Source organism: Peromyscus eremicus, chromosome 6 (assembly GCF_949786415.1).
Source record: "Peromyscus eremicus chromosome 6, PerEre_H2_v1, whole genome shotgun sequence".
Taxonomy (NCBI): Eukaryota; Metazoa; Chordata; class Mammalia; order Rodentia; family Cricetidae; genus Peromyscus; species Peromyscus eremicus.
In genome coordinates, this window is record NC_081421.1 from 18,543,523 (window position 1) to 18,565,777 (window position 22,255).

General features: G+C 39.7%; 1 protein-coding gene across 3 annotated transcripts in view; it reads right to left on the reverse strand.

The window, feature by feature from the left end:
- Positions 1-1,653: 1,653 nt before the first annotated feature.
- Positions 1,654-22,255, reverse strand: part of Gyg1 (glycogenin 1) — a 35,835-nt gene continuing 15,233 nt past the window's right edge. For all 3 annotated transcript variants that reach the window (XM_059265270.1, XM_059265273.1, XM_059265272.1), the window contains 3 exons: positions 17,671-17,797; positions 4,843-5,062; positions 1,654-2,454 (listed from right to left, as the gene is read on the reverse strand). In XM_059265270.1, the coding sequence (XP_059121253.1) occupies positions 2,281-2,454; positions 4,843-5,062; positions 17,671-17,797 (521 nt within the window). In that variant the 3' untranslated portion in view covers positions 1,654-2,280. The remainder of the gene's footprint in view (positions 2,455-4,842; positions 5,063-17,670; positions 17,798-22,255) is intronic.

A 22,255-nucleotide genomic window follows, 5' to 3' on the forward strand; every position in this document is an offset into this window, starting at 1 on the left:
GTAGGCCATTTGGTGACACTGTAGCCACAGGGCTTGATACACCTTTATACTTATTGTGCTGTGTACTGTTTCTAACTCTAATAATATCAATAGACTTCACTAAATACCTATTACATAAAATCTAAACATCATATAAGCTTTTCACCTTAAAGCTTAATTTCTTGTGCTGTATTAAAAAGAGAACAAACAATTCAGTTCTTGATTTCACAGAATTTGATGTTTATAAATATTTTCTAAATTAAATATTTCCAATCATACTGGTTCCTATTTACTTTATTTGGATTACATATTGTTTAGCCACAAAAATAAGGTGGAATTCTGTTTATCTCTAGCAGACTCAGAAACCAAAAAAGGAAGCAGCATATGACTTAGCCAAATTACCTAGAAGATGTTTGTTTCTATTATGTGTTCTGACCAGTGGCAGAGACACTTCAGTATTTTCAGTAAATGTTTCTTGTACTTGAATATCATAGCAACTCATTGTCTACTAGTCCAAGTGTCCTAGATAAGCTGTGGGATAATGCTTTTGTACACTGAATTACTAAAACGCTGATTGGCCAATAGCCAGGCAGGAAATATAGGTGGGATAAGCAGACAAGGAAAATTCTGGGAAGAGAAAGGCAGAGTCAAGAGATGCCAGCCTACTGTCCAGGGAACAGCATATAATGAATGGCACACAAGTAAAGCCACAAAACATGTGGCAACATATAGCTTAACAAAAATGGGCTGAGTTTAAGTGTAAAAGCTAGTCAGTAGTAAGCCTGAGCTAATGGCCGAACAGTTTTAATTAATATAAACCTCTGTGTGTTTACTTGGGTCTGAGTGGCTAAGGACCAGGTGGGATACAGAAAAACTTTCAGCTACACAGATATTTTATCACTAATATAACTTAAGTAAGTTAAGGAGTTATTACCAGCCTCTGAGTGGCTGCCTAGTCATTCTTGTCTTTAGGTATCCAAACCTTTGTGTATTCATTCAGCCATACAGAAATAGGAATGACTTAGTATCTATAGGATATAATAGAAAAGAAAACAGGGACCATAAAAGTGAGGGCATAAAAGCCATTACAGCTTTTGTCAATAAATCTTGTTTTTCCCATTCATGTTCTCTGCTGAATTATTTTTGATACTTTGTTTTGGTTATAAAAGGTTGTTTTAGGCTCCACTCTTCACAGATTGCCACCCAATACAGCCTACACTCCATTGGTACTGTGGGTCATTGCTTTAGGGTGACTGACTGGATACATAGATTCAGGCACCCATGAGTCTAACAAACTTATATTTGTATTTTTTTTTATTAACCACTATACATCACTGGGTCCAGGACTGAGTCAGATAATTCTGAATGATTACTGAGTATACTAATTACTGACATGGCCTGATAATTTTAAAGTATCAAGAGTCAAACTATCTGAATACTCACCAAGGATATAATGTATGATAGATAGACTAGGTACCTTTTATCTCACTTTTCTCTACTGATCAGATCTGTCACAATCACTTGAGAATAGATTTAAATGTCTTATATAATTTTTAAAGCATATACCAGTGTGAAGGTTTATATTTTTGAAACTGACCAATTGCACAAATTTTGAAAAATTACTGAATGATTTTTCCCCAAGGGTGAGGTAGAGAAGTACTTAAACAACCAAGATATGTCAATAAGTCTTTATTTGTTATATACGGTGCTACCACAGGTAACCATCAAAGCACACTGCAATTTTCAAGTAGACAGAACTGAAAAAAAAAGTAAGTCTGCATGCTGCCTTCATGGTGCATAGAAAACTGGTGAACTAACACTAGCTGGTAGACTTATGAGTCACCCCACAGTGTTAATAAGGTAGCCTGGAAATGGAATTAACTCTCTGACAGGCTTTGGGCAATTCTAAATTGCAAGTCTAGTGAAGGGTACAACAAACAGATATGGGACAGTGTCATATCTTGTTTTGAAGTGAGATAGATGGAGAGTCACGTTCTGCACCACTTGTGAGAACCATCTCAGTAGCTTAATGTTGACTTTCCCTTACCACACATGTTGGCAATTGAAAAATTAAGAGTTTCTGAAAAAGTTTAGGGTTAAACAGAGCAGTTATTCATATAACAGAATTGCTACTTTATAACGTCTGACCAGTTCTCACCTTTTGTTCTGCCCAAACCCTCATCTGATGAGGTTTAGTGAAAGCCTCTAACAACTGTAACAGACTTTTCAAACAGCTTCACATACTAAGTATCAGAAATGTGCCTAAGACGTGGATGTGTCCACAGGGAAATGGCAGTGCTTCTATTGTAGGTAAGTGTCAAGTTTTTTCTTGATGTTATCAAAAGAATCTGCTCCCATGTAATCAGCCTGGCCCTGTTCCCACCGCTCCTTCCTTTCTTCTGAGGTCATAGAAGGCTGTGGTGTAGCTGGGGCCTCCCCAATGGACAGGTGTGACAAAGCTCCTGAGACATGTTCCTAGAAGAAAGAGTCACCAGAGGCACCTTAAGAGCTGAAGTTCTGATGAACTTAAATAATCAATAAACAGAACATGAGAAAATCCAAAATGAGTCATCATGCAAAAACTGAAAAGCATTACATGAAACAAACAAAAAAGACAAGAATACAAGGGCCATATGATTTTTTACCCTGAAAAAAATGAAGACTTCTTGACTCAGTGAAAACATTGGGAGAACAAAGTAATTAGGGTTAATGTTTAAGTTCTTCATACCTTTCTACAGAAGCCACAAGAGAAAGCCAGTGTATAGACCAAGTCTGAAAGCTGCAAACAGTTCAGTAGAAAGTGTAAGATGGACGGACAAGGGAACACAAATCTCATGATAAATTCTTGATCCATGTGGGCTTGGAAAGGTTGAGAACTTAAACAAAATGATTCCTCAGATACTGTGCTTCACAGAGAACTTACCCAGAGAGAGACAATGCACACTCAAGTCATTGTTTTTATGAAGGAAAGCTAAGTGTTTTGAAGCTGTACCAAATTTTCCTGTTCAAGCTTTCATTTGGATTGCAAGTAGCATCTATTCTTTCAGCTTCTGATAATTTGCTTGGTTTTAGACAACTGTTTTTGTTTCCCATCTTCACCTTTTCTTGGCTTATAACCCTCAGCTCTTGTATTGTGGAAAGAATGGGACATGCAGCAAATCTACTCTACCTTAAATTAGATTCTCATTGCATATGGTTAGGTAATCAAGTGTACCATAAAAGACAACTGTGCTGCCATTCAAAAGCTCTATGCTTAGTTAGTACTGGAAACTTACTGGAAGAAGAACAGATTTAAAAAAATGCTTTTAACAGAAAAAAATGGTGGAACAATATTTTTATACTTGGTTTACTGTCATAAATCTTACAACTGTGTGTAAATATATTGAAAGTCCCAAAAGTTTAAGTAAAGGGTTTTTGTTGATGTGTAAAATTATAGATGAGTATTTAAATGTACTTAAACTCTAAGGAGTTTAGGCATAGGGTTTTTTGCTGACATGTGAACAACCGTTAATCCATGTATGTAAATGTTCTGAAGCTCCAAGGAGTTTAGGCACTGTAACGTCAGAGTGCAGGCAAAGCAAGAACATATGGACATCAGATCCACCTTGCCTTTGCCTTCTACTTGCAAATACACAGGGATTAAAGACATGGTCGCTTATCATTCTCTACATCACAGTACAGGAAGTTGAGTTTATAGTGAATGTCTTTAAGAGACATGTCCCTAAGGTCAAGCTTGGTATGGAGATAACCAAATAGATTATTTAATTAAGAAAATTCTCCCTTCTTCTGCCATCAAATGCTATACTTAATTATTGGCTCTAGAGATAAACTTTCATAAAGATTATAGTCTTTCAGATGGGTTTGAGTCGTAGAAGTTATTGTAACCTTTTACATGAATAAAATCTCATGACTTCTCTAAGTTGTATAATTTATCTACAAAGAGGGGATATTAACAATAACTACTTACTGGAATGGACTAGGCAGTGAAGGACTTACTGTGTTGCTAGCCACTGCTGTGAATAGGTATTATGATACAGTATTATTAAGAATATGCTATTTACTTCTCCCTTTCTCATGCTTACTTTGGATACTACCTCATCATTTATTCATTAGGGGTTTTTTTGTATCTTAATGCGTAAAATAACATTCTTCATCTTCTTCCAATTCATCATGAAGAACAAAACTCAGAAAAGTACCTTTAAAGTCAGAAAACATGCTAATGAAAGTGGTCGTTATAAAATTTACTGTGTCATGTCCCTCTTACAAAGGGATCATTTCAAGATCTAAGGAGAATAAAACAGGAAATCAGAATATTCCTACAGTATTTATTATGTATTATGTATTCCTATTATTGTAATGTTCACATAAAGTTCATTTTTCTAAGCAGATAGCTAATAAAAGATATATTTAAAAGTTTGAAGTTTCTAAGCCATAAATGTGGCATTTGCCCCACCTCTCCCACCCAGAGCTGGAGATGGAAGGAAGGGCTTTCACATACTATGTAAGCATTCCCTTACTAGGCTACATGCCTAGCCTAGGCACTCTTTTCTTGTATAGATTTATAATACTAGGAATCATCTCACCATCATTTTTAATGACCAGTGGGCCAAGAATTCTGTAATTACAATGTATGGATGTACAGAAGAATTCCAAAAACATATTTATTGAAATTTGCCCTACAATCTACTTTTGGTTTTCTGTGCTGTTGTCATTTACCAGCTCTAAAATGGCCATAGCTTTTCCCCACACAGTCCTACCTCTATTTAAAATAATAGTACAATTGCTGAATTCTATCAATATATCAAGTTTTGAAAGTACAGCACTGTATTTCCTGAAATAAAAGTGAAAGCAAATCAAACCTACCATCATTAGATAGGAGCAGGCATCTTTGACAAGGCCATAGTGTTGGAGCAGGGGTAAAACACTGGTGGTAAAGATATCCCACCACAGGTTCAGAAATTCTGGATGACTCACAGTTGGGTCTTGACATTCACATTGGACACTTTTTGTTTGGTGACTGTAAGTGTAATTCCATGGCTTGATTCGTCCCAAGAAGTGCACAACTTTGGCATTTGCACCAAACCTGCCAAGTGAACAGTAGAAAGGGTGAGTAGATTCTGAGCAGTAACAGAGCATCAGCACCTTTTTCTGTGTGTAGCCTCAGTTGTGCACCTTCCATCCTGTGGTAGCAGTTGGAAAGAAAACTACTCTAACTGTAAGAATGGGAGACACTTTGAAAATGCTCATGTTCTACCTCCAAGTAGCTAAGCTCTTAGGCACACATCCTAAAGAGATGTATTTGTGTAGTGGCTGACATCACAATGTCACAACTGCATTGCTTCTAGTCAAAGTAGAAGCAGTCCATACCCATGTTAGGTGAAGTTAATTGAACAGTAAATGTGCATTCTCTCCTTCCTTCACAGAAAGAGTACTTCCTACCTCATACTAAACATGGTCATATGATTTAATTTTGGTCAATGGAAGATAGAAATGTGATCGCTTGTGAACTTACTTGTTTATGTTTACCCTCTCTGAGAAGTAAAAACTCCTGCCAGCAGAACCATATTGTCTGTAGCCTGCTGGTTACAGAAGAACTGGAAACATAGGCTGTCTTTGCCTAATCTGTGGCCTGGCTCCAATTTCAACTAGGAATGGATGAGAGCCTCTCTTCTGGCCTGCCAAAACGTTAAGTAATAAATACTTGCTTGTAGGGCAATGTAGTGTTTTGATATATGTTCATGGTGCATAATTAGATCAGTGTACTCATCCATTTCCTGAAGTATCATATCCTTTTGGTGAAACTTTGAAAATCCTTCTATCATTTAAAAATATATAGTACATTATTATCTAAAGTCACACTACTATGTTGTGATGTTTTGGGTTTTTTTTTTGGTTTTTTCTTTCTTTTTTTTTTTCGAGACAGGGTTTCTCTGTGTAGCTTTGCGCCTTTACCTGGAACTCACTTGGTAGCCCAGGCTGGCCTCGAACTCACAGAGATCCGCCTGGCTCTGCCTCCTGAGTGGTGGGATTAAAGGTGTGCGCCGCCACCACCGCCCAGCGTGATGTTTCTTGAGTGGTGGGTTGGAGCTGGTGAGATGACTTAGAGGTTAAAAGCATGTACAGCTCTTACAGAGGACCTGAGTTCAGTTCCCAGCACTCACACTGGGTAACCCACAACCACTACAGTTTCATGGGGTCTAAGTGCCTCTTCTGGCTTCTGAGGACACTGCACTCACTTGTACAAGCCTACCTACCTACCTACCTACACAAAAAGTAAAATTAAAACCCACTTCAGCTTGTATGTTATATATATGTATGAAGAGATGTGTGTGTACAGTGTGTGTGTGTGTGCGCGCGCACAGAAACTAGAAGGCAACATTCAGTACCTTTCTTAATTGTTTTCCTTGACTTTTGAGACAGTTGGGCTGTAATCTACACATGGCTTTTTATGTGGGTGCTGGAGATCCAAACTCATGACCTCATTGCCTGCACAGTAGACACTTTACCAGATAAGCCATATCTGCAGCCTCACACTGCACACTTTTGACATGCACAATTTTTCGTAATACATACCAAATTTAACAACAAATGATACCTTTAAATGCGTAAGAGCTAAGCCTGGTCCTTTATTGGCTTGAAGGAAATCTGTGAATTTAAAAACAGACAATAGGGGCTGGAGAGATGACTCAGTGGTTAAGAGCACTTGTTGCTCTTGCAGGGAAACTAGGTTCAATTCCCAGCACCCATATGGTAGTTCACAAACATCTGTAATTACAGCTTCAGTGGATCTGATGTCCTCCTATGACTCCTCGGACACCTAGCATGCATATGATACACATACATACTGCTGTCAAAACACAAATAAAATGAATAAATCTAATTTACAAAAAGAACAACTCAGATTTCAAGCTGTAGAAGCATAAAAAAGATGGTGATGAATTTCAGCAACTATCTGGACCGATTTTTGTACAGGAAGGTAGTCCTGGCTGCTTGAGAGAACAGGCAGATGAATTTAGAATTCAAGGTCTACTTACACTATACAATGAGTTCAAGTCCAGGCTAAACTACTTAGTGAGAACCCGTCTCAAAGCTAAAATAAAATCATAAAGGCAAGAACAAGAAGCATCACAGGGGAAATGGGAATGCTGAGTGCTTGGGAATTCAGTGGGAAAGAAGGCATTACAGTCAGTGTTGGAGACAGAGGTTCAAGACAGTAGGTTGTGACTTCAAGCTTATACAGATTGCATCGAGGTATTTTTACTGAATTCCAGCAGTTAGAAGGTGGATGCATGTGCCACCAGTCATAGCCAGAAACTGGGGTATAAGTCCTATATACTTGTTCATAGTTCAAAAGTTAGACTTAGTGGATTTATCCTATATGTATCCAACATACTTGAGATGTAAAGCTAAAATAATGTGGACTATTTGGGTAACATTTCCTACCTCCCAATTGTATTTTGTAATGTTTGGGACACATCTAGATTTTGTAAGGGCATGGTTGGGAATAATAATCCTATTGGGTAGGCTTTAATTAATGTATTAGTTGAAGCTAAAAGAGACTGGGCTGTTCAAGGTCATATAGCTATTAAGTAGCAGAGATGGGCAGTTTTGTCTAAGGGTAGAGCTTAACTCTCCTGTGATCATGGAAGAAAAGTAAAACTGACAAAGAAAGCTCCTCCTCAAGTTTGCTTAGTATGCCTCATGTTTCTTTTGAAAACAGATGCATGATATCCCAACTCTTTATTTTATACATAGGGTCTTCTTTCCTCCCCTTCTTTCCATTCCATCCATGCTGCCCATTCTCTATACTTAAATGGACAGAAATCCTAAGGCCCTAAATAAGTAAGTATTATATCTCGGGCCACTGTGTTTGGTATATGTCTACAAGAAGCTTTTGTCCATGCATGAAAATGGGTCACATAAAAATAATCAGTATAAAGAAGCAGGGCCACCAGGGCCATACTGACATTAAGGGCTATGGGAGTTCCAAGGCAATATAGGTGGGCTTTTCAAAAGAGGAAAGTAAGGCTGGGTGGTGGTGGTGCACGCCTTTAATCCCAGCACTCAGGAGGCAGAGCTAGGTGGATCTCTGTGAGTTCAAGGCCAGCCTGGGCTACAGAGTGAGATCCAGGAAAGGCGCAAAGCTATGCAGAGAAACCCTGTCTCGAAAAACCAAAAAAAGAGGAAAGTAAGGATAGAAAAGCAAGCAGGAAGTAAGGATAGGGACAATGTCTGAGAAAGATAGGCAGGATTCAAGTAATCATTTGCAAATGTTCCAGTGATAGTGAGGGTTTCTGTCTCAGAAATCTGATACGTGTGTGTGTGTGTGTGTGTGTGTGTGTGTTTTGCAGAGGTGGTGACAGGCACAGTCTCATCCTCACAGTAGAAATACAAGAAAATGCATATAAAGAAGCACAGGTCTCATAATTCACCACTCCTGATGCAACTTCCCTGCTTGAAGCCATAGCACTTATTTTTCTGTGTTAGCCAGCCACTAAACTTCAACCTACATACTGATATTTACATTTTCATTAGCCCATACCTCATATAAATGCCATACTGTTACAGCATGGTAGCAAAGATAATTAAAATATATGGGAACATTAGGCAGTAACTATCCTTTCTAACCTACTGCCCTGACAGTTCACAGATGTAAGCTACCAGGAGTCAGCTGACACATTTTTGAAGTACATATGCTAGAATCTGTTTAGCATTTGCATTATGCAATTTGCATCATTTAATCTCTAAAATAACTAGAAAATATCTTTAAACCAAGGCTTAAAGTTAAAGAAATTGTCAAGGATCAATCGTGTGGCTAGTGACTAAACAGTCTGTGATTAAACGGGGCCATCTGGCCTCAGGGCCGATGCTCTTTACCAGGACGAGCTATTCTACAAGACTTTCACGATTATAGGGCACTGTTTGTTAATTTGTTATTCTCCACCTATGGACAGCCAATCTAAGCAGAAAAGGGAATATGTCTAGTATAGTCAAGGATTCTGCAATAGAAGTAAGTAGTAGAGAAATTACTTAACACCAACAGTCTGAACACTGTTCTTACAAGGATAAGGTTTATACAAAGTTTGATGAGAAAGGAAAAATAAGAACAAGAAGTAAATGGTGTTTCTTAGGTCTACAGTGTCCCACATATAGATTGTGCTAGGCATCAATCATCTAAGGCATCCCCAGCTGCTCTTCTGTACCTCAGTCTACAAACTGGGACTTCAGGCTACATGTGGGAAAAGGGCATAATGATCCAACCCATCCTCACAGACTGTCCAGTCCTCTGCTGTTGGCAGGAATGTGCATCTCAGTTTCAGGTCCTCCCTACAACCTCCATGAATTCATGCTGGGGCCCATGGTCTTCCTCTTAAATTTCAACAGCAATGGCATTTGGAGATAGCCACAGGCTTACATTTCACTGTGGTCCAGGCCTTGGGCTCATATTCATGAATCCATGTTTCCAATACTCATTAGCTAAATTACTATTGCCTTTTGTAATAAGAAAGGACCCTCTTCCTTCTAAATATCTTTACTTAGTCTACCCTAAGAGAGAGAAAAAAAAACAAAAAACCCTGAATCCAGTGGATAGTTGTTTTATAAACAAAGCAGTCTTAAATTCTTAATAAGCTTGTTTGAAGTAGATGCTAAGATTCTAAGGCAGTGGTTCTGAACCTTTCTAATGCTGAGACCCTTTAATCCTCATGTTGTGGTGACCACTAACCATAAAATTATTTTCATTGCTACTTCATAACTGTAATTTTGGTACTGTTATATATACATCATAAATATCTGATATGCAGGATATCTGATATGTGACCCTGTGAAATTGTCCCTCAACCCTCCAAGGGGTTCTCAACCCACAGATTGAGAATCATTGCTCTACGGAGTCTGGGGTGTGGATGAAATTGCCCTTTCTGACCTGAGGTATAGAATTTCTTACATACAAGAAGATGAACAGGATTGTAGAAAATAGCAGGTACAATGACCCCAGATTTCTGCAACAGAACAAAACAAAATGTAGGATTTGAGTACCTTTCCTAAAATACTAATTGGAGCCGGGCGGTGGTGGCGCACGCCTTTAATCCCACCACTCGGGAGGCAGAGCCAGGCGGATCTCTGTGAGTTCGAGGCCAGCCTGGGCTACCAAGTGAGTTCCAGGAAAAGGCGCAAAGCTACACAGAGAAACCCTGTCTCGAAAAACAAACAAACAAACAAAACTAATTGGTGCAGATTATTTAAGGGAAGACAAGAAATAGCTCCTAAAGACTGAAGAGTGTGGAAGTAGAAAAAAAGGACAGAAGAAGGAAAATGATGCAGTGGCTCACAGAAATCAGGCAGTGACTTCTACTTATGGCTTCAGTTGAGGCTGTAGCCAGCCTTATTTCTGTGCAGTAAGGAATAAGGACTCTTACATACTTTAGTAGTTAGATGAACTGCCACATACATAAAAATTACAGAAATCGATAGTAGTAGAGAGCAAGAGAAAGAAAACATGTTAGAAATAGTGTCTGTGTTGGTCACCAAACACAGGTAGTCTGGTTCAGCCCAAAGGCTCCTGAAGGGTGATGGAAGTAGAGGGGTAAGAAGACAATGCTAAGTGGGAAACAAACTGCAGCTCAGGAATGGAAATGAAAACAAACTTGGCAGTTTTATGTAAGGTAGTCACAGTAGAGAATGTTCTTGGAAGCTATGTAGGACTATCTTGGTATGAGGAGTACTGTCTGAGTCGCACACTGGCCACAAAAGTTTAGATGATCCTTCACCTATATTACAGTATGCCAGCTGAAGAGCAGAATAGCCAAGGAGGCTAAAGGTATAGTCTTGTATACAAAAATGAGCAAAAGGTCTCAAACACTGGTCTGGGTTTTGTATCCAGGGTTTCAATTCATCTGGATACAAGTTTCAGATAATTTTTCACATGTACATTATGGTCATGGGGGAATGACTTAAAAATCGTTTCCTATCCTTTGGTCATTTGTAAAAATCCAAAAGAATCATATCAAAATGAAATAAGAGTAAGGTCATAAGTAAAAGGAAAATACTTTGTCTTTCAAGACTTTCATGGGTATGGAAATTTCATTCAGTAGGACACTTGCCTGGCGTGATGTAGTTCTGGGCTTAAGCCTTAGCACTGCAAACATGCAAACAAATAAATGAACAAATAATTTCAGCCTAAATATAAATGTGGGTAGTACACAGTTTATAATCATGCAAATCAGGGTTATATCTGATGTTGTATTTTCCCCACCAAAAGCAGCAAGTGGGTAAAGTGTAAACCACCTCGCAGAAAGAAAAATAACCAGTGGCTAGGAAAGGGGCATGTTGCTGTGAGAACATAACACTCAGTTGACACCAGCTTATGACAGGAATAACTAGGAGTTTTTCTGACATATCCTAGGTTTATCCACAAAATCACCAGCCAGGAATTTAAAAAAGAATTTTGGTATAATTGTCTCTAACTTATCAAGAGCCATTTATTCTGACCCAGTAAGGGGATTTGTATCAGCTTGCATACATTTCTTAAAATAAGTATTCTAATTTTAACTTGATAGAATCTCTAAAGAGTCATCCAGATCACAAGACATAGTTTGAACCCAAGCCAGCAACAATAGTGCTTATGTTAGCTGTTGAGATAATCCCTGTGACCTGATGTTACCAAAAGATCAGATGGACAATATATGGCTCGTTCAGTAGTTGGTAACAGATGAGGCTATAGGCCTGTTTAGTACAAAGGAACTAAAACAGGAGGGTACAGCCAGAAGCAAATTTATCAGTCAACTTTTTATGTGCAGTGTTCTATGAGATACTAAGTAAAAGAAAGCAGTACTTGTGTGATGCTCCTCTAGAAACACGCCAAAGACACAGGCATTCTCTTGCCCACTCCAAAATGGCTCATGGTCTCTGTCTTATCAGCATTCACTCACATGCCTGTTCAGATTCACACATGTGGAGAAAGCTACACAATAGTTCTTCCTTACTAGAGATGAATACCTCCCCTTCTCACCAAAATGTACTTCTCACAGCCATCCACAGTTTAAGTCGGGAGCCTGACATCATGGCTCATGCCTGGAATCTCAGCACTTGGAGTGAGGAGCTGAAGTAAGGACTGTTTGAGGCCAGCATGGGCTACTGGCCAGCATGGGCTACAAAGTAAGTTCAGGGCCAGCTTGACCTAGTACAAGTTTTTTTAAAAAGTCACAAACTCAAGTGTACATGAGATATGGTTAATCCTGAAGAGGAGTGGTGCACTGAGTGAAGTAGGGATGTGAAACACAGAAGCATTCCTATCCCATCCTCAGACACAGCTACAAACAATTTTTCCTCGCCTTGCAAGTGAACCCTCTTGATAGAGTTCTAGAAGTCAGAACATGAGCACTCAGTGCAGATTTGATAGCTTCGATTGAGCCTAGTCAGCTACATTGCCTGTCAGGCCAGCATTTCTCCACAAAAATCTCAAAATGTCAAGAGGTAGACTTTCCTGGGACTGCATGTCTTTCTCTGCCTCTACCAGCTGACTGGAGCTTGCATCCCACCTGCCAATCCACATACACACCCATTTCCCTCATGTTTTTTGAGGATGAAATGTCCTGGCTCCTCTCTGAGCACAACCTCTCCATGTGGACACTAGATCTCTTCCTGTTCATCCTCACAGACATCATTCCTAGCTCTCTTCTCAGTTCTCTGGTTTATTAATAACATCCCGCCACATGCCATTCCTATTGCTAGAAATATGTTGTGATATCTGCTCTCTTTCCAAAAAAAAATCACTATAATACCTTCCCCACTCAACTGCTCTCCCTTTCCTGCTCCTATTCAAAGAAGGTATCTAGGAAAACTGTGTACATTTACAACCTCCATTCTCTTAGACTCACTTCAGCCAGGATCTCTCCTCCACCACTCTACTACATGTACACTTGCTGAAGTCACCAGTGACCTTTACATTCTATGTCCAGTACCATTTCTAAGTTGTCATTTTATCTACAGCAGCACTTCACATAGATGAGGTGTTCCTTTCTCCTGGAAACATTTTCATTGTGAGGCTTTCTACAATACCACTACTTCCTGGGTCTCCTTGAATCCTTCTGTTCTAGGCTTCTTACCCCTTTTCCTCAGGCTCAGTATTCAGGATTCTTTTACCAATTACCAGTCCATTGGTTACATCATCTTATGTTGTAGCTAAAAAAAATTTATGTGCTGGCAGCCCTAATAGTTTCATTGTATTCAGACCTATGTCCTGACTTGTTTACAATTAAATTTATTTTTGACAGTTCCACAGATGTACATATGGCCTTCTGATTGCTCTCACCCTCACTGTCTCTTATTTCTCTCCCTCCCTGGAACATTCCTCCCTTCCCTACAAATTATCCATATTCATGGCTTTTGTTATGTTTGTGGGCAACCCACTGAGTTTGATCAGGACAATCTTTGTGATTGTAAGTTTGGAGCTATCAGCTCAACATTAAGTGCACACCCAAAGACAATAGCTCCCTCTTAGAGAATCTCTCAGTATCCACTAGTTCAGCAGTAAGGGGTAAGGCCCCAGGAGCATTTTCCCTATCCCTGGATGACACTTGTCAGGGCCTGTCTTATGTAGGCCCAATGCAAGAGACCATAGCTGTTGCAAGTTCATGAATACAGTGCTGTATCACATCTAGAAGATGGCATTGCATAAGCTTTCCCTATTGTCCAGCACTTCTTTTGCAATGTTCTATGAGCCGTAAAGGGGCAGTATAAATAATGCCGGGCGGTGGTGGCGCACGCCTTTAATCCCAGCACTTGGGAGGCAGAGCCAGGCGGATCTCTGTGAGTTCGAGGCCAGCCTGGGCTACCAAGTGAGTCCCAGGAAAGGCGCAAAGCTACACAGAGAAACCCTGTCTCGAAAAACCAAAAAAATAAATAAATAAATAAATATCTCATTCAGGGTTGGGGAATCCTTTTATATCTATTTATCTATTTTACAGTTTTACTAAGATATTAATACACACCTCCAAACTTCATACCTCCAATACCTATCCCCAAAGATCTTCCTACTGTAAGAAATGAAGCATTTGCATTCTACACACTCCAATGATCATATCTGACATATCCCACCAAATACTTGATTTTTCAGAGGAAGCTTGAAGCTTAGTGAAATTCCTTAATTTTTATATTGTGGTGCTAGGAGTCAACCCCTAATTTTTAAACAATGACAACAGAATTTAATAAAATTCTGCATAATACAAATGAAAGATACATATGGGACAAATGAAATATGAAGACTGAGAGTTCAAGATCTGTAAGAAAGGCTTGTCTTCTACTTAATCTCTTTTTTTTTTTCCCTTCCATGAGCCCCTCTCCAATTCAGATGTCAATTTTCAACCAAGGTTCTGCCTGTGGGATCTCACTTCTTTCAGTTCTTTTTGCCTATCACCAAGAATGCTTCTCCAAGCTGGTTTGGGAGCCTAAAGACTGTGGCATAGCAATAGAGTGTTTGCCTAGCATGTACAAGATCCTGATGTTTGCTTTCAAGAACAATAGCATTAAAAAATATACAACAAACAAAACCTAACAAGTAAAGGGTGAGTTGAGGTTGATATGGAAACTTTCCCCTGTTGATGAAGACTCAGGTGATAGCAGAGCAGGCAGCAGTAAGATCAGGGACAGAATACCCAACAGAGATAAACACTTAGAGATTAGGTCACATTGAGAAATAGGACTCCTGAAGTCCAACGGGTATTACCAACACCCAGAAAAGAGGATCGAGGTATCTGCAGCCACCCCTTGGTTCTTCAGCACTCAGAACATGTCAAGAAGCTCTGCACACTTAATATGAAGTAAGGAGGAGACATGACACAAGCAACATTTTGGGATTTCAAGTGAAGATGTGAGAATGTAAAAAGAAACAAAAAGGGAATGTTACAGTTGTGGTGAACACAGTCCTGGGGTGAGCCTGAGACAACGGTGTAGTACAAAAAGTGATAAAATTACTAAGTCTTTTTCCTTTGTTTTGTTCTATCCAGATGATATTCAGAAAGGCATTAGGCTTACTACTCCATGGCTCAAATACATGTTCATTCCCATGAGGCCATCTGAGTTGAAACTATATGTAATAGTACACATTTCATTTTAAAAGTGTGTGTGTGTGTGTGTGCACATGCAAAGTGTGCATTATATATTTCCATAGGTGTGCATAGGTGTACATGCATTTGTGTGAACAGTCTACTTTCAAATGGCTTCTCTGCCAAACATTTGGGAACAACTAAAGGTTTTGGAGACATCTTAGTTATGTGAAGTTTTGAAACAAAATCTCCATTCTTTCCAATGAAGCCCCTTGCTTTAAACCATTCTTTAGTCTCTCCTCCTACGTGCTATTAGCCATGGTCACCCATGGGAGGCAGCATGTACCAGAGCTACTCAGCCCTGCAGACCACCAGGCCATTCTGAACCCAATGTAGGCTACAAATTTACAGGCCTCTCTGTAGAAAGTTATGGTGGCCCAGATATTTATGATAGGCTAATTAAGCCTAAAAAATGATTCTGACATTGATACATTTTAACTTAAAACATAGAAGAAATGAACTACCTACATCTTGTCATCCCTTTCCCAATGTAAGGAAATAGAGGGAAATGTCTATGAAGCTAGGTCTCTGGAAGAAAACTAAAAACATTTTCTGGCAGATGGAAGAGAAAATGAGCTCTTGAATTTGGTTTCAGCATTCTTCAACAGGCAGCAGTCAGAGGAATAAGGTCTGGCTTTGAGCAGTCATATCATAGAAATGAAGAGCTGGCCCCACTAAGGGCAAGCTACCCTATGGTAGCATAAACTCCTGTCAGCCTGCAAGCTGACCATTGGATGACTGATCCTGATTTTCTCAATACACTCTACAGAAATGGCAAAAAATCAAGGATCTTGCCAGAGCTAACATCATCCACTGCACCAGGAGGAGGAAACCACCCTGGCCATTATGACCATTTAGATCTCAAACTTTGTCTGGGAAATTCACTCAGAGCACATGAAACAGTGGGGTTCTTGGGAAATATGGACCAAAGCAAAGAAGTTCTTCTTCTTCTTCCCCAGCACTAAGGCTGATCTCCCTGCTTCTGTGTTAAAAAACACAAGCAGTGCTCAAGCAAACCAAGCTGTCCCAGAAAGGTGGGATGTGTCCGATGTTGGCAAGTAAGATGGAAAGCAGATTAGACTAAGCTTCAGAGAAACAGAAGCTTCATGAACACTCAGTTCATCGTGTTCAGGAACTGGAGCTAAATGGATGAAAGCAGATTCATGCCTCCCCATGATGTTCATTCCAAAACACCCGTTCACTGCAGAACCCAGAGCACTGATCATACCATTAAAAATTCTTTGCTCTCACATGGTTTTTGCTTGTTACACTCATTTAATCAGTTGGATTATAGCAACTGCTCTACTATAGACAAATTCAGCTCTAGGGAGGCAAGCTATCATGTCTGTAGGAACACTGATCAAATAGCAGGACTCATTATGAGTCAATAAGGATTAAAATAAACCAGGCCCACAACTGCATACAACACAGATTGTATTTTACAAGCCCAAAGACTGAGGAGTAAAAATAACATTTATGTTCTTGGTAATGTCATCCTATTCTATTTGCTTTACTCAGAATAGTGGTGTATTTCTGTATTAAGAGTTTGCTTGTCTTACTGTAGAAGGAGGAAAAAATTGATAGTTTTTCAGAGATATGCCAAGGAAACAGTGAGCGAAAAACACAAAATATTCATAATTCTTATCTGGGGATGGTCACAGAGTCTGCCCCAAAAAGCACTGAAAAGGAAAGATTCCTGACATAAAAATCCAGACATGCTCATTACTGTGGTGCAAGATGTACAGAGAGGACTTTGGATAATGAGACATGAGGGCTAAAAGACCCTTTGTCCTGCTCACTCAGGAATGTCTATGCCACACAGGGATGGGAGAGACTAGTTCAACTCTCAAAAGAGCTTCACTCATGTCTATAACTCAGGATCACCCTGACAGCTAGGCCCCTGTTCAAGAAGTCTGAATCATCTTCTCAGTTCAACAAAGATGAGTCAGAAGCTAAAGAACAGGTTTCAGGCTTTCACAGTTTGATAAACACTGCAATGAGGTGGCACAAAGGACCTTTCGTCTAGTGCTCAGTGCAGACCAGACTCCTAATGCTTACAGCTCTCAATGCTCACAATAACTCTTGAAGACACTGGCTTCAGCCCAGCATCAGTAACTGTTAAGTGGCAATTTCAGGATGTGAGCTGAGTGCAGTCAGTTGCAAAGTCCCCCTCTCAACCACAACAGCACACTGCTGCCTGTTTTAAGTCCCCACAAGAACCATAGAGAGGACTGTTAACATCCTCTTTGTGAAAAAAGGAGGGGAAAAAGGAGAGGGGAAGGAAGATCACAGCTCAGCAGTTAGTATGGTGCAAAGGGTGGGTTTACACCTTGTCTGTGAACTCCATATTCTGTGTTCCAACCCAAAACAATGAGAAACTCTGTTCCAGAAGGTAGCAAAATGTCTCTGGGATGCTTCAAGTATAAAGCAGTGGGTAATATCAAGCCTCTCAAAACTGCAGCCATGTTTCTTACAAAAGCAAGCTTTTCTCAAAGCACCCAACTATTACTTTCCCCCAAAAGACAATAGAGTAAAAGCCCACTCCCCTGCCCTCACCATAACCAACAGCAGTTAAGCTGTTTGCACTTACGCTTTAAATGCCGGGAGGTAGGAGTATATTGAAATGCTGCTCAGGTTATACACAAATGGCAGGTGTTTTCTGATATCTGTCGTTGCCCAGCCACTAAAATATGTATTCAGTAGACCCTGGTCCCCACCTGAAAGAAAACACACAAACAGAAAGGGATTACAGTTTATAAGCCTCTAAGGCAGTTTAGGGATTTTATAGAAATATATGGAAAACTTAAAATAGTAATTTTGTTCTAAATAATAAATTCCAAGTCATATCCTTTAGGATATTTTGAGGGTAAATGGCTACTTTCTGATTTATTTTCAACAAATACTTAAGAAACAGCTACTATATGCTACCCATTGTACCAGGTACTATGGAGCCAATGTGAATAAGATATATGGCCGTTATCTTCACAAGTAGTGGCATAAAAGATGCTGATACTAGCAAGTCAAAGTTAACAAAAATGATCACAGATGGGAGTAAGGGCAGAGAAGAAAAATGGACAGGTGTTGCTGGGAGGTGGTGGCACATGCCTTTGATCCCAGCACTTGGGAGGCAGAGGTAGGAGGATCTCCATGAGTTCAAGTCCAGCCTGGTCTACCAAGTGAATTCCAGGACAGCCAGAGCTGCTACACAGAGAAACCCTGTTGTGAAAAACAAAAACAAACAAACAAAAAAGGACAACTGTTATAAGGCTACATGAGTATGGTTCAGAGAAGGCTTCCATAGGGACACTGTGCTTGAGCTAAGACCTGAGGTCTACTGGGGAGTACTTGACAAATATAGGAGAGATGAGCAGCAGATAAAGAGCTGGATAGGGCAGAAATAAGCACACACTCAGCACAGAGGCAGGCAGGGACATGAGGCTACAGAAAGACATGGGAGTAGACAAAGTGAAGGGTTCTGGGATAGTGAATAGTTCCATGGAACCAGAAGAATCACAGCATATCAGTTTTCAGATGAGATTTTATACCTAAGATTAAAGAAAAGGGAAGAAGAAGAGGAGGAGGAGGAGGAGGAGGAGGAGGAGGAGGAGGAGGAGGAGGAGGAAGCAGCAGCAGCAGAAAACAAAAGCTAGCAAGTTGGAATAAGGAGTTGTCTTCTGGGCCCCCAACTTCCAGCTCCTTATTCCTGGGTGATTTCCCTTTTGAAAGAGTGGCCTCACTTTCTAAGAAAGGCATGAAGTCCAGGAGCCCCAAGGGCTGAGCAGTATTTTGCTGTATAATTGTGACTGCCCTTAGCCAGCATGGAGACGAACCATCAGGGATGTGTTCTTGCTGGTCTGGTCTCTGGACAAGTAGTAGCCAGTCATGGCTGTGGCTAAGGTGATCCATGACATAGTAAAGTACCTCTTCAGCCCTTGGGGCCGGACTCCATGCCTTCTTGGAAAGTGAAGACATGGCCATTCATTTTAAAGGAAAATAAGTAGGGCATGGAAGCTTTTGCCTAGAATCCCAGCCTTTTGCCTATAGTTCCCCAACTGGGGAAGCTAAGCTGGAAGGATTGCTATGAGTTTAATGTCTGCCTGTCTGGGCCAGAAAGTGAATTCTAGCACAGTCTATGCTATAGAGTGAGACCTGTTCTCAAAAACAAGCAAAAACGAAACAGGGGAGGCAAACAAACAAACAAAAATCTAAAAAGCCAAGAATCTGACCTAAGTCCTAAGTAAACAGGTAAGGAAACAATCTCAAAACACAATCTTCCTTTGAGTTTTCTATTTTAGTCTCAAGAGTTCAGAAAATACGCTTAGAAGCAGTCTTGAGTAGACACATGGAGTGTGTGAGGAGGGGCGGGTGACATGCAGAATGTGTGTGTGATGCAAGGAGACGCATGGGCTCTGTGTGGGGTGTGTGTGTGTGTGTGTGTGTGTGTGTGTGTGTGTGTGTGTGTGTGTGTGTTGGGGGGGAGACACATGAGGTATGTGTGTGGTGGGGGTGATGGAGGAAATGAGTCAGACTCTAAGTGTGAAGCTAGCATCTGTGTATTTCTATCCTGTCCTGGGTCTGCTTTGTGTCAAGCTCCAGGATTCTCTTTCACCATTCAAAAAGCTCAATAGTCTGTCTGTGCTGTTTGGTTTCATTTGGACTAGACCATTTCAAAACTATAGATATCTTAGCAACTTTAAGAGAAATTAGTAAGATCGGGGCATCTTATTTAAAATCCAAATGTGCCTGATCCCCACTCTATATATCCTATTTTTTTCAAATACCATCCATCAAATTGACAGACCAATGGCACTCACTGAGTGAACATTTATGGGATAAGTTCTCTGTATAGGAACCACTAACAGGTCCCATTCCTCAACCAACAAGTGAAATGAAAATCAGAAATGCAACAGAATATGCTTCATTATTTCAAAGATGCAGTGGATTAAATGGTCATGGCCCCCAAATGTACATATTGAAACTGTAATCTCCAAGAGAAACTGAATTTATGTCATAAAAGAGTGGTCTAGGAGGCCCTTCACAGCTTGCACTATTTCAGGTCACTGCAGAAAGATGGTATGGGAGAGCAGAATGCCGGCTTTCTATAGACAATCTTCCTTCATCTGGACCTTGGACTTCCCAGTCTCCATAACTAAGAAATGAATTCCTACTAGTTACAGGCCCTGGTCAATAGTATCCTTAAACTATACAACAAAGATCAATACATAAGATGTTCCTATCTACATAGACAAGCATGTATTCTGAGGCACAGAATATTAAAACTAGTAACTACACCATTCAGGGACTTACTTTGTATTTCACAAAGATCATAAAAAAGTGAGGGCGAGCTGGGCAGAGGTGGTGCACGCCTTTAATCCCAGCACTCGGGAGGCAGAACGAGGGGGATCTCTGAGTTCGAGGCCAGCCTGGTCTACAGAGCAAGATACAGGACAGGCACCAAAACTACACAAAGAAACCCTATCTCGAAAAATACAAATAAAAAAATAAAAAATTAAAAAATTAAATAAAGTGGGAGATACAGACACTGATGTCCAAGGACAGGGGTCTGCGGTCTTACTAATTTTCTTTTCCACATAGTCATCAAAGCAAAGACTGGGGAAATGTTTCGCAGCAGCTTTATTTATTATAGGGCAAAGCTAGAAATAGCCCAGATGTCATCCAAAAAGTACATGAATATAACCATAAATAAAATGTCATAGAACAAAGGAGCAAACTACTAATGCATAGGACTTGGATTCATCTCAAGAAAACTATGCTAAGTGAAAACCAGCATGATTCCATTTATATAACCTCCTTGGAGTGATAAAACCATAGAGGACATATTTGTGGCTGCCAAGGACAGAAGAGAGCTGTGGCTGTAAAGGGCATCATGAGGGACCCTGTTCTGTTCTTCACGGTGGTAGTGGTCACAACAAAGTACACATGTAATAAAATGAAATAGAAACACATCCATACAGACATACAAGTCAGTGCATAAGTAAAACTGATGAAATTGGAATAATATTGGTGGACTGAATCAATGTTAATTCCTTATTTTAGTATTATACTACAGTTATATAGGATGTTGCCACTGAGGGAGATGGGTGAGGGATATAGAGAATCTATTATTTCTTACAGCAGCATGTGAATCTACAATTCACTCAAAATAAAAATAATGCAGAATAAACTACAAAAATATAACAGTTTAACAAGGGTCAATGTAATTAAAATGCCAAATACAATAAAAAACTGTTGGTCATTTTGATTCTGAATTCTATAAAGACAGAGATTTTGGCTCTTTTTACTTAGCACTATCATCCCCCCACGTCTTAAATACTGGAAAACTATTTCCTAAATGAATGCAAGAACCTTCAAGATATTCCATAGCAGAAAAGCTGAAAGACCATGAGGGAGAGTAAACTAATCACTCATAGTTGTTATTATGCCATTAAAGTCAACATAAAGACCATCAGTCCACTGTATATTATAAAGATACACACCTGCATACATTGCAATTATAATTAAGACATAAACATTAAACATATAGGAATAAAAAATTAAACAAGGCATTATATTAGAGGATTGGTGCTATAGATGTTTATCCTTCATTTTTTCTTACATTATTTTTGTAACTGAAAATATCAATACAAAGGGGCAGGAATAGGAATTATCCTAAGACCTTTCTAAACATTCTTTATGTTGTATTCTTTTTACTATCAACAGAAAAATATACATGTAGATGATAAAACATATTAATAATAGAACTCTATACATCTACCATTCAATTTAAGAGCATGAATGTTGCCAACTGTGTTCTGTATTCTCTGTGAGGGTACACACATCCAATCCCATTGCCCCTCCGACATGGGTAACTATTAAGTTATAATTACAAATAAAATTCACAATTATTTTACTATATATGTATCCCCAGACAATATAAGCAGTTGTTCTTATTTTGAACTTTAGAAAACTACTTGTTTGTCTGTTACACTAGTTGTTTGTTTGTTGGCAGACCTAGGGTTGGAACCCAGAACCTTATGCTTGTTGGGAAAGCCTTCTACCATGAGCTACATCCTCAGCCCTTCTACTCCCTATTTATGGCACAGAGATGGCTCATTGGTTAATGGCACTAACTGCGCTTCCAGAGGACCCAGGATCCAAATCCCACTACCCACGTG